This window comes from Podarcis filfolensis, assembly GCF_964270895.1.
Source record: "Podarcis filfolensis genome assembly, chromosome: 14".
In the NCBI taxonomy this organism is placed as follows: domain Eukaryota; kingdom Metazoa; phylum Chordata; class Lepidosauria; order Squamata; family Lacertidae; genus Podarcis; species Podarcis filfolensis.
In genome coordinates this window covers 568,912-582,607 of record NC_139616.1, presented here as the reverse complement: position 1 = coordinate 582,607, position 13,696 = coordinate 568,912, and the positions used below count along the sequence as shown (strand labels likewise).

Here is a 13,696-nt window from a genome sequence, read left to right as displayed (position 1 = left end):
CATTTTCTTTTGAGTGACAATAATAGCTTCATAACACAGAGAATGGCCCTCTAAGCACTGACTGCAAAAAAAAAAAAAACCACAGGAAAAAGGAGTTAGGTAAAATCACTATATACTGTGGTGTTGGTTCAGAGGTTTCATTTATTTGAGTTTGTTGGTGTCTCTGGCAACCTCTGTCTTACATCCTGGATGTTGGCTCATATTATGGATATATCATGATCTATATTTTTTGGTGTGTTAGGGGACGGGCAGTATCTCTGACATTGTGCTCATTCTTGGGGTAGTTTGTCCACCTTTGGCTCCTACCCTGCACTTAGCTCACCTGTGGCTCCTAAAGCTGTCAGCAGCCACACCCTGGGAAACGTTGACTGGCTGACTAATCCAGGTGAGGGGAGCTGATGGGTCTCAGACCTTCAGTGATGTAAGGGCTTCCTTTGTGTGTGAAGACAGGCTCCAGGGGATTGATGGAAGGAGACCATTGGTGGACCCAATGGTCAAGCAGGCGGTTTCTGCCCATGCTGTAGAGGGAAGAGAGGGGCAGAAGGAAAACTTTGATCCTAAACCTCTGCTGCCTTGCAGCTATACTCACTCATGAGAAAGGCTTTGGGAGTAAACCCAAGGAAAAATCTGCACCTGCTGCTTGGCAGGAGATCTTCAGGAGAAGAAAAGCCTAAGGAGTAAACCCTGTGAAAGTCCCTAAGAAGGTTGGATGGTGCCTTGTACGCTTCCTTCCAGCAACTCCTGCAGCCAAGCGGGTGCCCAACATCTTGCTCTGCTTTCCTTTGGACAGTGAGGCTGGCAGGAGGGTCTGGTGGCCTGGGGAGGTCACTCTGGTGCTGCACACGCTGCAAAAACAACAGAAAAAACAGTGCAGGAGGCAGCACTCACGAGGTTGTTTTATTAGTACTGGTGTTGTGTATTTGTCATGGCCTTTGGCTAGAACAATAAACTGATAATGTAGTTTTGGCAATCCACCCCTATAGCCTTCTATGGGAAGAGCCCTGCTGGATCAGAGCGGGCCAAGGAGCAGGACCTGAGCGAAAGGGCAGCTCCACAGTCGCCATTCACAGCACCTGATCTTCAGAAGTATACACTGCCTTTACTTTTATTTTATTTATATACCGCCCTTCATCTCAGGGCGCTTCACAGAATAAAATACAAGGTTAAAACACAAGTGAATAGTTAAAACGAAAACAACAAAACAACAAGCCTCCCACAAACACGTTGAAAAGCCCGCTGAATATGAATCCGCCCAAGGCTTCCGACAGCCAAGGCGGCCCAGAGCCACCAGGGCTAGGAAGCCCCCTTTTGCCCTCTCCTCTGCGGAAAGGCCGTCGAAGTTCGTGGCATCTCTCGGCATCCATGGTCCAGTCCTTGGGGAGGGGGAGGGCAGACACCCACCTCTCCTGCCCCTCCTGGATAGTGGCTTCCCCTCGGCTCCCGAACCTCCCTGCCTCGGTCTCCCAGCTGCAAAGGCAGCCACGATTGGCGGGGGGGGGCGGGTGCTGGAGAGGAGCGAGCGACTCTCCTTTCGGGGAACCCCCAGGCGGCAGCTCCCGCGCGCAGGCTGGCTGCCCGAATGGCGAGGGGCAAGGGATGATGGATGGGGTGGGTGCTTCTGGGAACGGAGGAGGAAGGCTGCGGGTGGGTAGGTGGGTGATGGATGGGGGGGTGAGGGGAGAGAAGAGGCAGATGGATGGGTGGACGGGAGGCCCCCTGGGGGGGAGCGGGGGGGTGGGCAGAGCGGAGAGGCGGGGAAAGCGCAGAGACACTTGGCCACCTCGCAAGGTGCCTGCACAGAAGAGGGAGAGAGGCAGAGAGAGAAGGAGGCAGAGAGAGAGGGAGACACTCAGACAGACACAGAGAGAGAAGCGCCCGACGCTGCCTGCCTGCCTGCCTGCCTCGCTCGCCTGCCCTTCCCCTCCTTCGTCGTCGGGTCTCCGGGGCAGCTTCTTCCCCAGCGATGCCCAACTTCTCCGGCACTTGGAAGATGAAGAACAGCGAGAATTTCGACGAGCTCCTCAAAGTCTTGGGTGAGCAAGGAAGTGCAGCCTTGGCTGCTGCGCCCGGCGCTCCGGCAGCGCTTGGAGGGGCCGGGGGGCCGGGAGAGGCTTGGCCGGGGGACTCCAGGGGGCGGAGGGGCTCACCCATTCCCCCCACCCCCAGAACACCGCCCCCAGGTCACCGGCCAGGCGGACCCTCGTGCACACGTTTACACGGGAGTCAGCGGCGCATTGGAGAGCGGGACGCGACTGGAGTCCCTCGTGGCCGCCGGGTTCCGGGTCTCCCCGCGTCCGGGAGCGCGGCATCGGATCCGGACTATCTCGCTCCCGGGTCGGGGAGAGTAGCTGCCACGCCCCGTGGGGCTTTACTCCCAGGTAGAAGGTGAACGCGGTGGGTTGAGGCGAGTTTACTCAGAGGGATCGCCGCTGTGCTCACCGGGGCTTACTCTCAAGTAAATGAGCGCGGGGAGGGGCTCAGGGGGAAAATCAGCGCGGGGGGATTCTCTCTCCCTCTCTCTCTTTGGGGATCGTTTTAGAAAGGGGGGGGCAGGCTGAGCCTGTGTTCCTGCAACGTTTACATGAACACGTTGAGACTTACTCCTGCGAATGGGCGGATCTGACAATTTTTGTTTCTCTCGGTTTTTCCACTCTTAACTTCACATTTCCACATTTTTTTAAAAAAAAGTCGTCTTGAAAATTCATCCTTTTTTTACTGTGACTTTCTCCTAGTATACTCATGACTCTATGCTATTCTTGCAAAGCAATTTCCCTTAATACAATGCCTTTTTGTATATTAGATACCTGAATACATGCCTTTTTAACACACACTGGACTCTGGGATCCACCTCTTTGGGTTCAAATCCCCAGTCCAGAGAACCACAGTGGAGATTCCCAAGGATTGCTTGTGTTGTGGTTCTTGCATTGTTTCGGGAAATGGGAATTAAGGCGGTTGGCCTTAACAGGTGGACTGAATTACATGTCTGCCCCATCCCCACTTTCCCCAACCCCCATGTCCACAGCCTCTGCTCGCAAGCCATTGGGGAAGGGCCCTAGTTAAGCCTTAAAGTACCTGCCTGGCAGGCAGAAGTTTGCAGGCTCAGTCCCCAGCATCACCAGAGAGGGCGACGAGAGACTTCCTGCCTGGAACCCCAGAGAGCTGCTGCCAGTCAATACATGCAGTACTGAGCAAGATGAACCAGGGGTCTGACAGGGTCGGAAGCGGCGGTGCTTCTGGATGCCAGCAGCTGGAAACCACAGGGGAGGAGAGAGCACTCTTGTGGGTTTCCCCCAGAGAGGCATCCGGCTGGCCTCTGTGTAGAACCCTACACAGAGGAGGAACAGCCAAGGGTCATCTAGTCCAACCCCCTTCAATGCAGGAATCATAACTAAAGAATTCCTAGCAGATGCCCCAACCCCTGTTTGAAAACCTCCAAGGAAGGAGAGCCCCCCACTTTTCCAGGGAGTCCATTCCATTGTCAAACAGCTTTTATTGTCAGAAAGTTATTTCTGATGTTCAGTTGGGATCTCCTTCCTTGTCATTTGAATCCATTGGTTTGGGTCCTCCCCTCCAGAGCAGGAGAAAACAAGCTTGCTCCTTCTTCTGTGTGACAGGACTTCAGATATTTGAGGCTGGCTATCCTGTCACTTCTCAGTCTCCTCTCCTCTGAGCTAAACACACCCAACTCCCTCGACCATTCCTCATAAGGCCTGGTGTCAAGACCCTTGAGCATCTGGGTTGCCCTCCTGACCCAGCAGGCTCTTTGTGGTCGTCTTATGTTCTTTCGGCAGTTAACTTTGTGTTCAGCATCATGGTTCCTCCTCCTTGGTTTTTGCCCAGGGGTCAACGCCATGCTCAGGAAAGTAGCCGTAGCTGCTGCCTCGAAACCACATGTGGAGATCCGCCAGGAGGGGGACCAGTTCTACATTAAGACCTCCACCACCGTCCGCACCACCGAGATCAACTTCAAAGTCGGCGAGAGCTTCGAGGAAGAAACCGTGGACGGGAGGAAGTGTCGGGTAATAAATAACCGCTGTGTGTTACTGCCTTATTCATTTAAGGATTTTGTACTCTGTTTCCCCACTCTATCAATTTATTTCACTATAAAAGTATTCCTATACCACCATCTCATAAAACTTCAGGGCAGTGTGCAACAATCAAAAACACTATTAAAAACACAAATGATTATTCAATGGTTGATTTAGCAGCAGCCTAGGACTCAAAGCGGCTTGCAGGTAAGAAAAAAAAACATGCAAAGCGCACCATTTAAAACAGGTTAAAACTTCAGAGAATAGACATGCTGAAACAATAGTCACAGGGCAAAACCCACCTGAAATCGAGCCATTTCCACCTCACCAGAGCTGGGCCCCCCCTGAGGTGGGTGTGAAGCTCCTCCGTCAGGCAGCGGAGGCACCAGAGGAGCCCAACCCTTGGGGTGTTGCTGCTCATCTCCCCTCCCCTGGGGCAGAGAAGGCAAGCGGCAGTGCCTTGCAGAACAGACTGGCAAGGGTGGGTGTGTTCTGGTGACAACAAAAGTGGGGGTGAGGGGGGGCACGGGGGCACATTCCCCTTTCGCCTCAGGTGGCCAAACAGGATGGGCCGGCCCTCCTCTGAACATCTGGAACTCAGCAGGGACAATGCCTTCCTGATTTGTAACAGGAGGCGGTTCCACAGAGTTGGGCCCACTGCCCAGGAGGCAGGATACTCTGCTATTCATTTATTCGTTATCACATTCTTATCCCACCTTACCTCCAAGGACCTCAAGGTGGTATATGTGGTTGTTGCCACTCCCCATTTTACCCTCACAACAACCCTGTGATGTAGGTTAGGCTGAGCTCCCAGCAGGACACTCAAACAACAATCCCACCTTAGAATTGTAGTGTTGGGAGGTACCCCAAGGTCTATGATTTTATGACTCAAATGTCATGTATTAATGTATAAACAGAGATGCAATTCTGAGCTGGCTTTCAGAGGTGGAAAACAAGCTCTGGCTCTTTCCATCAGGGCTTACTCTGAGTTGTGGGGTGCTGACGTGATTTTCTGGGCCTAATGCATTAATCGTGTTCCCAGCAGACTAGTAGAGACTGTTCACTGCCTCTTTGCTAACCTACTTAACAGGGTTATTGTGGGGGTCAAATGAAGAGGGGGAGAACCAGGCACACCACCTGGGAGGAAAGATGACATATATGCAAAGCTGAGAGGCGTCTTGTCATCTGGGCAGTCCAGGACCTCCAGACACCCTGCCCAGGCTTGCACCCCACCTTCAGTGCTGCTAAGGCAGAGATTTGACTTCACCCTCGGAGATGCCCTCCTTTGCCTCTTGAGACAGACCGATGCCAACAAGAGTTGGCATGCAGTCCAACACTATGCTGCCCAAATCAATCAACATCATCATGGGGGGAGGACTAGATGACCCTTGGGGTCCCTTCCAACCCTAATCCAGGGGTTCCTTGCTCTTGCCATCAGCCACATAAGATGGGTCCTTTAGAGAGTTGGGACAGATTTCTGAGAGATCATCCTGATTCCAGGGGCAATTAAGGACCATAAAGGCATTGCTGATTGGGATCTCTCCAGTCCAGAGCATTTCTTATTCTAGAAAAGTATTACATCCTCAGGCTGCTACATTTTGATGTGCCGGGATGTGTTTTATCTGTTTGTCACTCAGGGGTGCCAACTTGAATAAAATATTGTGGGGACCAGGTAAGGTCCACCCCACATAATGGATGGTATGAGACAGCACTTGAATGGCAATGAACGTCAGCTTTGAGGGGGCCCAGCCCCCTAAAATATTTTGTTGGGGGAGGCAAGTCCCCACAGCCCCACTTTCTCTTTTGTGTTGCGGGGGGGGGGGAGGAGAACATCCTGTTATCTTTTATAGCCTTGAATTGATGAGCCTGGATCACACCGCCCTGCATTTTGTTCTAGTTTCCTCAGCAGCAAAGTGTCCCATGAATATTAGGACAAAGGCATTGCTACCCCCAGCCCCCCCGCCTCGCCCCTCCCATTGTTGTCTCTTGTTTGTTAATCAGAAATTCCTTTCCTTCTGGTGTTAGCCTTTCGTGGAGTCAAGTTGAGAGGTACAAAATAGTAACAATAATAGCCGTTAGGGAAAGTGGATGGCTCCTCATGGATCCTGACATACAAGAGGCCATTTGCTACCATTTCTCTGCTTCGGCTGTTTACACAAATAAATTTTGCCTGGTTTTTGGGACTGTTTATCCAGCCCTCTGCACCCACCACTTTGAATTGCTGGCTGTCTAGTGGTTTGAGTGGCGTGAGGTGACTGGTGGGTTTTAGGGCAGGGAAAGACAACCTCCAGGCTGCTGCACTTGGGGGCTTTGTAGCTGACCCCCAAGCCTCTGTCCCTCCTCAATTTCCACCTTGGTTGGGGTGTATATGTGTGTGAATAGTTTTGGAAGGCTGATTAGGACCCTACCCTGGCAAGCGGGTGGGTAGAGGGGTCCAATCCAGTTTGGCCCCATGCACCTACCAATTGCACTACCAAAGGAAAAAACAGTTAAATGGATCAGGAGTGCCCTCTGTGACCAATCTGCTGCACTGCTTGGGAAGGGAAGTCCTGGCAAGTGAAGCCTTTTCCTTGCTCTGTTCACTCTCACCTGCATGCATAGCACAGGTGAACCGTAGCAAGGAGGAAGAACAGCTTTAGGATATGGGCAGTGGGTCCCTTGCTCTGGTGTGGGCCTGGCCAGGTGACCTTCACACCTGCAAACATATCAGACCAAACCAAAGCCCACCCCAAATCTGTTTCATTCAGCTGGTAGTGGCGCCTCTGTCACTCTCTGACTGAGCAGATGGAAGCCCGCAGAACTGTTTTGGCATCACAAATGAGCAACTATGAAATGGATGACATCCAGTTTCTGTGAGGGAAGGTAGCATTGAGACTTTGATGGGGGCAAGATGAAGATTGAGAAGACAATGCTGTTTAATATGGATTCTTTAGGCTTGTCATGAAATAATGCAGCTAATCCCTCCCCCCCCCCGGATGTGCGGATTGTGTGTGGGGGGGTACTCTTTGCTTGCAGAGTTTAGCCACTTGGGAGACTGAAAACAAGATCTATTGCAAACAAACTCTTCTGGAGGGAGAAGGCCCCAAAACATACTGGACGAGAGAACTGGCTGGAGAGGAGCTGATTTTGGTAAGAAATTTTAATTTTACAAGGTTGGGTCTTGATGGTAAGGGTGGGCTTTCCTGGTACATAGAGAAACCCCCTTTCCCCTGTTGTATTCATGCACTGATGGGAAATGTGTGACCCTCCAGATGCTGGTGGACCCCAATTCCCATCAGTCCCAGCCAGCATGACTAATGGTCAGGGGTAATGGAAGTTGGAGTCCAACAAAATTGAAAGGGCATCATAATGTCTTGGAGCAATGCTGCATTTTTTTGGGGGGGGGCAATTAACATGAAAGTCTTTTGCCAAGGGACCCACCAAACCCAGGGTCAGCCCAGTAGGGAGTGGCGGGAGTCCCGCTCCCCTCACCTACAGAATACCCTTTGTTGTAAAAAAAAAACAGACCCAGAACCCTCTGCATTAGAAGTGGCTCCATCATGTCTCTCAAGATCTTCAGTCCTAACCTCCACTTTATTTATTTACTTAAAATATTTACAAGCCTCACTTTCATAAAAAATATAACAAGGCAAAGTACAGCATTCAGACACAATACAACAGCCATAAAAACATCAGAAATACAGCAAGGGGGGGAGGTTGGTTAAAAAGTTAGATTGCAAAAAAAAATATTTTAAAAATTGTCTGCACAGTTGTTGATAAAAGATTCCAAAATGAAAAGCAGGGCTGACTCCTGCTGGACGGGAGTTTCACAGGACAGACGAAGTTTGGTCTTTGGTAAAAGCCAAAGGAACCTCAGCCTACACACACACACACACACACACCCCGCCACAAGTGCTGCATCAGAAAAATGCTGTGGTTGAGGAGGAGCAAAAGGACTCAGGCGAACCTCCAAGGTCCTCGGAAGCTCTGCTCTTGCAACTTCTGTGTCAGCCATAGAAATCTAAAACCTTTGGGAGAGGGAGTTTTTGCGGATTTTTATTTATTTATTTCATAAAAGTTATATGCCACTTGACTGAAAAGAAAAACACCCTTAAAACAATCTACACTAAAAACAAGAGCAATTTACAACAATAAAACATACAAAAAGTTTTAATATGAAAACATTAAAATTCACACCAGCATTTCTTAGCACCTAAACAAGCATCAGCAGGCAAGCGCCAAAAAGAATACAGTGAAGGTGCCTGCCTAAAATCAATAGGCAGGGAGTTCCAATGTGTAGGCACTGCCACAATAAAAGATTCACAGTATTATGTGGCACCTGCAGGAATGCTAATGCCACTGACTGAAGCAGCTGAGTGGGCAAATGTGGGGGCAAGGCCACCTTGTAGGTAAACTGGTCTCAAGTGGCACAGATTTTGGAACACTCTCCCCCCCCCACACCCTCCGAACTCTACTATGACCCATTTTCACAGGAAAGAAACTACCACAGGTTGCCAGGTATTTGAATATTGAATGTTTCCTTAGATAAATTACAAATAAGTTCTCCTTCCCCACCCACTACACACACAGACTTTACTTTCCTGATGAAAGCAGCCTGAAGCCAAATTTTGCAGAGTTCGTTCATTTTTTTAAAAAATAGTTTTATTAATTTCCAATATATAACAACCACAAAAAAGAGGCGGGGGGGGGGAATACAAAAACAAAATCCCAACTCTCCCCACTTCTCCCTTCAGAATGGATCAATTTAGTTAAATTTTGCCAAAGTCCAATCTGTGATTTTGGTAGTTGCTATTCTTCAGGGTTATCAGTAAGGTGTTTTATAAAAGAATGCCAATTGTCTACATAATTTGTATTATTCAGTGCATGTAATCTCTTTGTTAATTTTTCCAATACAGCAATAATGAGAGATACAGAGATGGTTCAATCCTTTCCAATTCTGTGCCTCTAGTAGGCGTGCCGCTATTAAAAGAAAAATAATTAGTTCTTCATAACAAAGTTCAGATTGCCCTTTAAAAAATAGTTAACAATCCCAAACTTGAAGTACATTCCACATGTTACAGCTTATTTCTGTAAATCCCCTCTGCCAGGAGGGCTTTCTGTGTTCACACATCCACCACATGTGAAGTGTGGTACCTATACTACTGCAGCCTCTCCAGCACAATGGTGGGGTAGTTTTATTAATATAACTACACCGTAATGGTGTAGTAATTTAAATGTATCCAAGTTGAAACTGATTTAGCCCACAAATTATACCAATCCACCTCTGCAATCTCTATCCCTGGATCAGATTCCCTTTGTTGTTTCACGGAGTTGCATCCTCCAATTGCTAACTCATTAATTATTTGATAGAGTATACATACATACATACATACATATATAAAATAAAAAAATTCAAAGGATGTTAAAGGTATTGTGGCATGCGCTTTAATTTTGGTTTGATATGAAATACTTTATTCATTGACCATAAAGCTGTTCCCATTTTTCTTGTTGTTTGTTAGCTGAAGCATTTTCAAATAAATAAATTAGTCAATAAAGGTCTTTCTCTCTCCATTTCTGAATAACAGTCTTTTCCTGTTGTATCAAAATTGGGTGCAGTACAAAAGGTAACAATGGAGAGACTGAGGGAGTTAATGAAGGTGCCCACATCTTCTTGCTTTCAGAGCTGACTTTGTGCATGGATTTATTAGAGAATCAAAAATGTTTTTATTATGTATTAAACACGGTAGACTCAGTACTCTATATATTTCTATCAAACTCCATTTGCTGCCATAGTTTCTCATTTGTGTTGTGTATTATTCCAATTGCATTTTGAATATGACATTTTTATAAATGAGGTAGAGCAAGCTCCCTACCCCCACCCCAGACTGCAGATAGATCACAGCTAATTGTAATCTGGGTCTTTTACCCTGGTGTACAAAGTTTACTATCATCTTTTGCCTTTTAAAAAAATTCTCAGTTGAAATACAGATGGGTATAGTCTGAAACAAAAAGAAAAATTTTGGTAGAACCATCATTTTCACTGAGGACCCTCTTCTCATCCTTTACTTTCCTGATGAAAGCAGCCTGAAGACAAATTTTGCATAGTTCACAGATCACACCAAGGGGGAAGAAAGGTATCTCCAAATCAATTATCATCCAAATCCAGAGGCTTTTGAGCAGTTTGAAAGAAAGATTCATAAGCCCCCTCCTCTCTCTCTCCCTGAGGGGAAAAAACCATGCCTCAGCTGATTAAAGCCAGTGAGCTGTGGGGCACGGATGAATGAGTGAACATTTTTATAAATGGCATTGCAGAATTGTGAAATTGAACGCGGCTGGTGAGAAGGTTCAACACACAGTTTAGAAGCTTTGATCTCTAGTGGCTGTGACTTTTCAGACTTTGTCTCAGCTGAGCCCAACCCTAATCCCTTGAACATTTCCACACCCACCCACCCACAACAATCTTAAGGATGATATAAAAAGCAGAAGTAGCCATGCTGGCAAATTGAAAAATCCATATTCAGGCAACACGTTATCCCAGATCCACATCAATGCAATACCTTTATTAGGTCACTCAAAACATTACAAAATAGGGTGTCGGCTTCGGGGTCCCTGAGAACTCTTCTTGATGTAGCAGCCATGGAGTGTGCTGGCATCTAGCCAATCTTAAGAACTTCCGATGGTCGTTTTCCAGGCACCTGACTTCAGTGGGCCCTTGTCAGGGGCCGAGTCTTTCATGTGGCAGGTCTGCACTGTGGAACTCCTTGCCAAGTGGGAATCTTCCCTGCTTCCTTTTAAAAACTGTGCTCTTCAGAGAGGCCTTGGGGGTTTGCACTTGTTTTTAACAAGTTTGCTAATATGCTGTTGATGCTTTCACTGATATTGTTGTAGTGCTGTGTTTTCACAGCACCATTATTTTTCTATGAAAGACAGAAAGAAATAAAGGGAGGAGGAAGGAGTTTCAAGTTGCCCTCAAGATGACTGAGAAAAACACACAGTAGTAGCTGGTCCATGCCTGAAAATTCTGGGTAGCATTCAACTAAATTTTACTCAGTTACCCTACTTAAATTAATGGACCCAACCTAGCCATCTTCATTAATTGCAATTGGTCTACTCTGAGTAAAACTTAAGTTGAATACTGCCCATTAAACCCAGGTGTTAGTCAGATCTCTCTAAGAGGTCCTAATTCTATGGGTTAGCTCAGTATTAACATGGGTGTAGCATTTAGTGACGCGGGTGGTGCTGTGGTCTAAACCACTGAGCCTCTTGGGCTTGCTGATCAGAAGATTGGCGGTTCGAATGAGTGCCGCAAGCCCAGAGTCGTTTGCAACTAGACGTAACTGTCAGGGGTCCTTTACCTTTACCTAGCATTTGGTGAAAAGTGCTTGTGTTTTTCTAATGGGGAGCAGACAATGATGATGCTATCATTCCTTGCCCTTTCTGAGCAGACCCCCCTTTTCCTCATTGCTCTTGCCTATCCTTGTGCCCCAGTCCCTCTGGGCCCAATCCATGTCACTACCCAAAGCAAGAGAGCAACACCCTGCCACTTCCTGGCAACAGAGGGAGTCTTGCACCCTTTCTGCTGTCTGATTTGCTTGGAAGTGTCTCTTTTTCTGTTCCCCTCCAGACTTTTGGTGCGGATGATGTCGTATGCACAAGAATTTACGTAAGAGAGTGAAAAGTACCAGCCACCATCGAGCGGGTGGGGGATGAAGAGATGGATTAACAAGCAGATGTTGTGTAAGAGAAATCCTGTGCAGTAAACATCCCTGTGTGTGGCCTACAGAGCAGCCTCGTACGTGACCATACATGTCATCTTGAATCCCAGTCGACCAGCCCATGCCTTGGGCTTTTCACTCTGATTACAAACCCTAGTCCCATTAGAATTGTGTCTCTCTGTGTGCTCCTCATCTCTTTTCCATTCTTTTACTTTGTGTTTTGTAGTTTACAAATTTGTATGATTTGAGCAGTAATTAAATTTATTGAACATAATGCCCAATGCTTTGAAAGGGTTCCCCTCCTCTTCTTTTCCCTCAGCACAAGGAGCACAGCATTCCAGCTAGCCAATGGGATGTCGTGGCTATTGTGGATGAGGGTGGCCCAAGGCTCAGGCCTCTCCTTGAGCTGGAGACCCCTCAAACCTGCAGGGTTTCTGAGCAAGAAAATGAACTGATCAGTCCTAGGAAGCTCTTAGACTGAGTCAGGCCAATGGTCTCCCTAGGATCAGCATTGCCTACTCCGACTGGCAGCTGCTCGCCAGAGTTTCAGGCTGGGCTTTTCCCCAGCCCTGCCTGGAGATGCTGGGGATTGAACGTGGGGCCTTCTGCATGCCAAGCAGATGCCCTGCCACTGAGCCAAGGTCTGTCTCTTGTCCGAAGGCTTTCAGTTCCCTCCAGCAATGAAAACTTCCAGAGTGAACTCTGCAGGGCTTTATCAATAGTGAGGCTGGTGGCACCTTAGAGCAAAGGGTGCCAATGTGGAAACCTCCAGATGCTGCTGGACTCTTCTTCTTAGGCGATTACTCGTAGCTGAGTAAGATTGCCTTCCATAAACACGGTTTTAACAATGAGTCTGTGACTGTGGAGGCCAATTCTGGACCCGCACGTCCTTCCAGTGGGGACTACAACTCCCATCAACCCCAGCCAGCAGGGCCAGGGCTCAGGGATGATGGGAGCTGTAGTGCAGCAACATCTGGATGGCCACAGGCTTCCCATCCCTAGGTTTACCTTGGGCTCCTCCAAACCCTTTGGCTCTGCAACACTTCAGGCATGCTCTACCCCAAACGAGAGACCAGAGTAGCTTATCATAGCCCAGCTGGGGCAGATTGAATGTCCCTCTGGTCCAGCATCCTTGACCCAAAGAGTGTCCAATCAGATTCCTCCTGGAAACCCACAAGCAAGGAAGGCAACATCTCTCATCACTGACTTGAGCCTCCTACGTCCAGGGAGCTATCACAGCCAACATCATTGACAGACCTACCCTGAAGCGGCCTACTTCCCCATTTCAGAGGCATCTCTGACAGCAGCCACTGCCCCATCTAATGCTGAGCTAATTGTGCCTTGGATGGAAACAGGGTTGGGAACCTGCAGCCCACCAACGCTCACCTTGGGCCTGCAACTGGGGCAGATGGGAGTTGGGAATCCAGCCACGCCTGCTTCCCATCACCGAGGAAGTCTTTCTTTGCACAGTCCACAATTAACTTAAGGAATTTGTTGTCAAAAGGCAGTGCTGGAAACCTGTGGTCCCTACAGACAAGATAATATTTTTCATCCCTGTTGCCTAGAAGATTACAGCTCAGCATTTAGAGTTTGAGAGCATTTAAGGACAAAGCACACTGCTCATGCAGTCACTGTACTTGCCAGGGAGCAGCAGCACACAAGCTTTTTTCTGATAGATCCACTTGCTTTTTTCCATGGATTACCAGCTGCTCAATTGTGCTTAATCTCCACAGCTTAGTTCTTGAAAATAACTAAGATGCAATCCTGAGGAGGTAAACTTTAGTCAGCAGCTGGGGGCTTGACACAACAGACAGCGCTGCCATATGAAAATTAAACAAATCCCTGCATGTAGAAATCTATCCCATGAAGAAGCAGCAACCTATGTGTCATGTCAAGAAGCACCCAAGCATCACCGTCTCTCTCACACGGTCTTTTCTCTGGGAATCTCATTAGTGGTACCATGGCAGAGCATTT

At 48.1% G+C, this 13,696-nt stretch overlaps 1 protein-coding gene across 1 annotated transcript; it reads left to right on the top strand.

Moving 5' to 3' along the window:
* The first annotated feature begins 1,726 nt into the window (after positions 1-1,726).
* CRABP1 (cellular retinoic acid binding protein 1) lies at positions 1,727-11,996 on the top strand. Its single transcript, XM_083587131.1, has 4 exons — positions 1,727-2,033; positions 3,841-4,019; positions 7,044-7,157; positions 11,632-11,996. The coding sequence occupies exons 1-4, from the start codon at positions 1,964-1,966 to the stop codon at positions 11,680-11,682; spliced, it is 414 nt and encodes a 137-aa protein (XP_083443257.1). The 5' UTR covers positions 1,727-1,963; the 3' UTR covers positions 11,683-11,996.
* Positions 11,997-13,696: the final 1,700 nt, after the last annotated feature.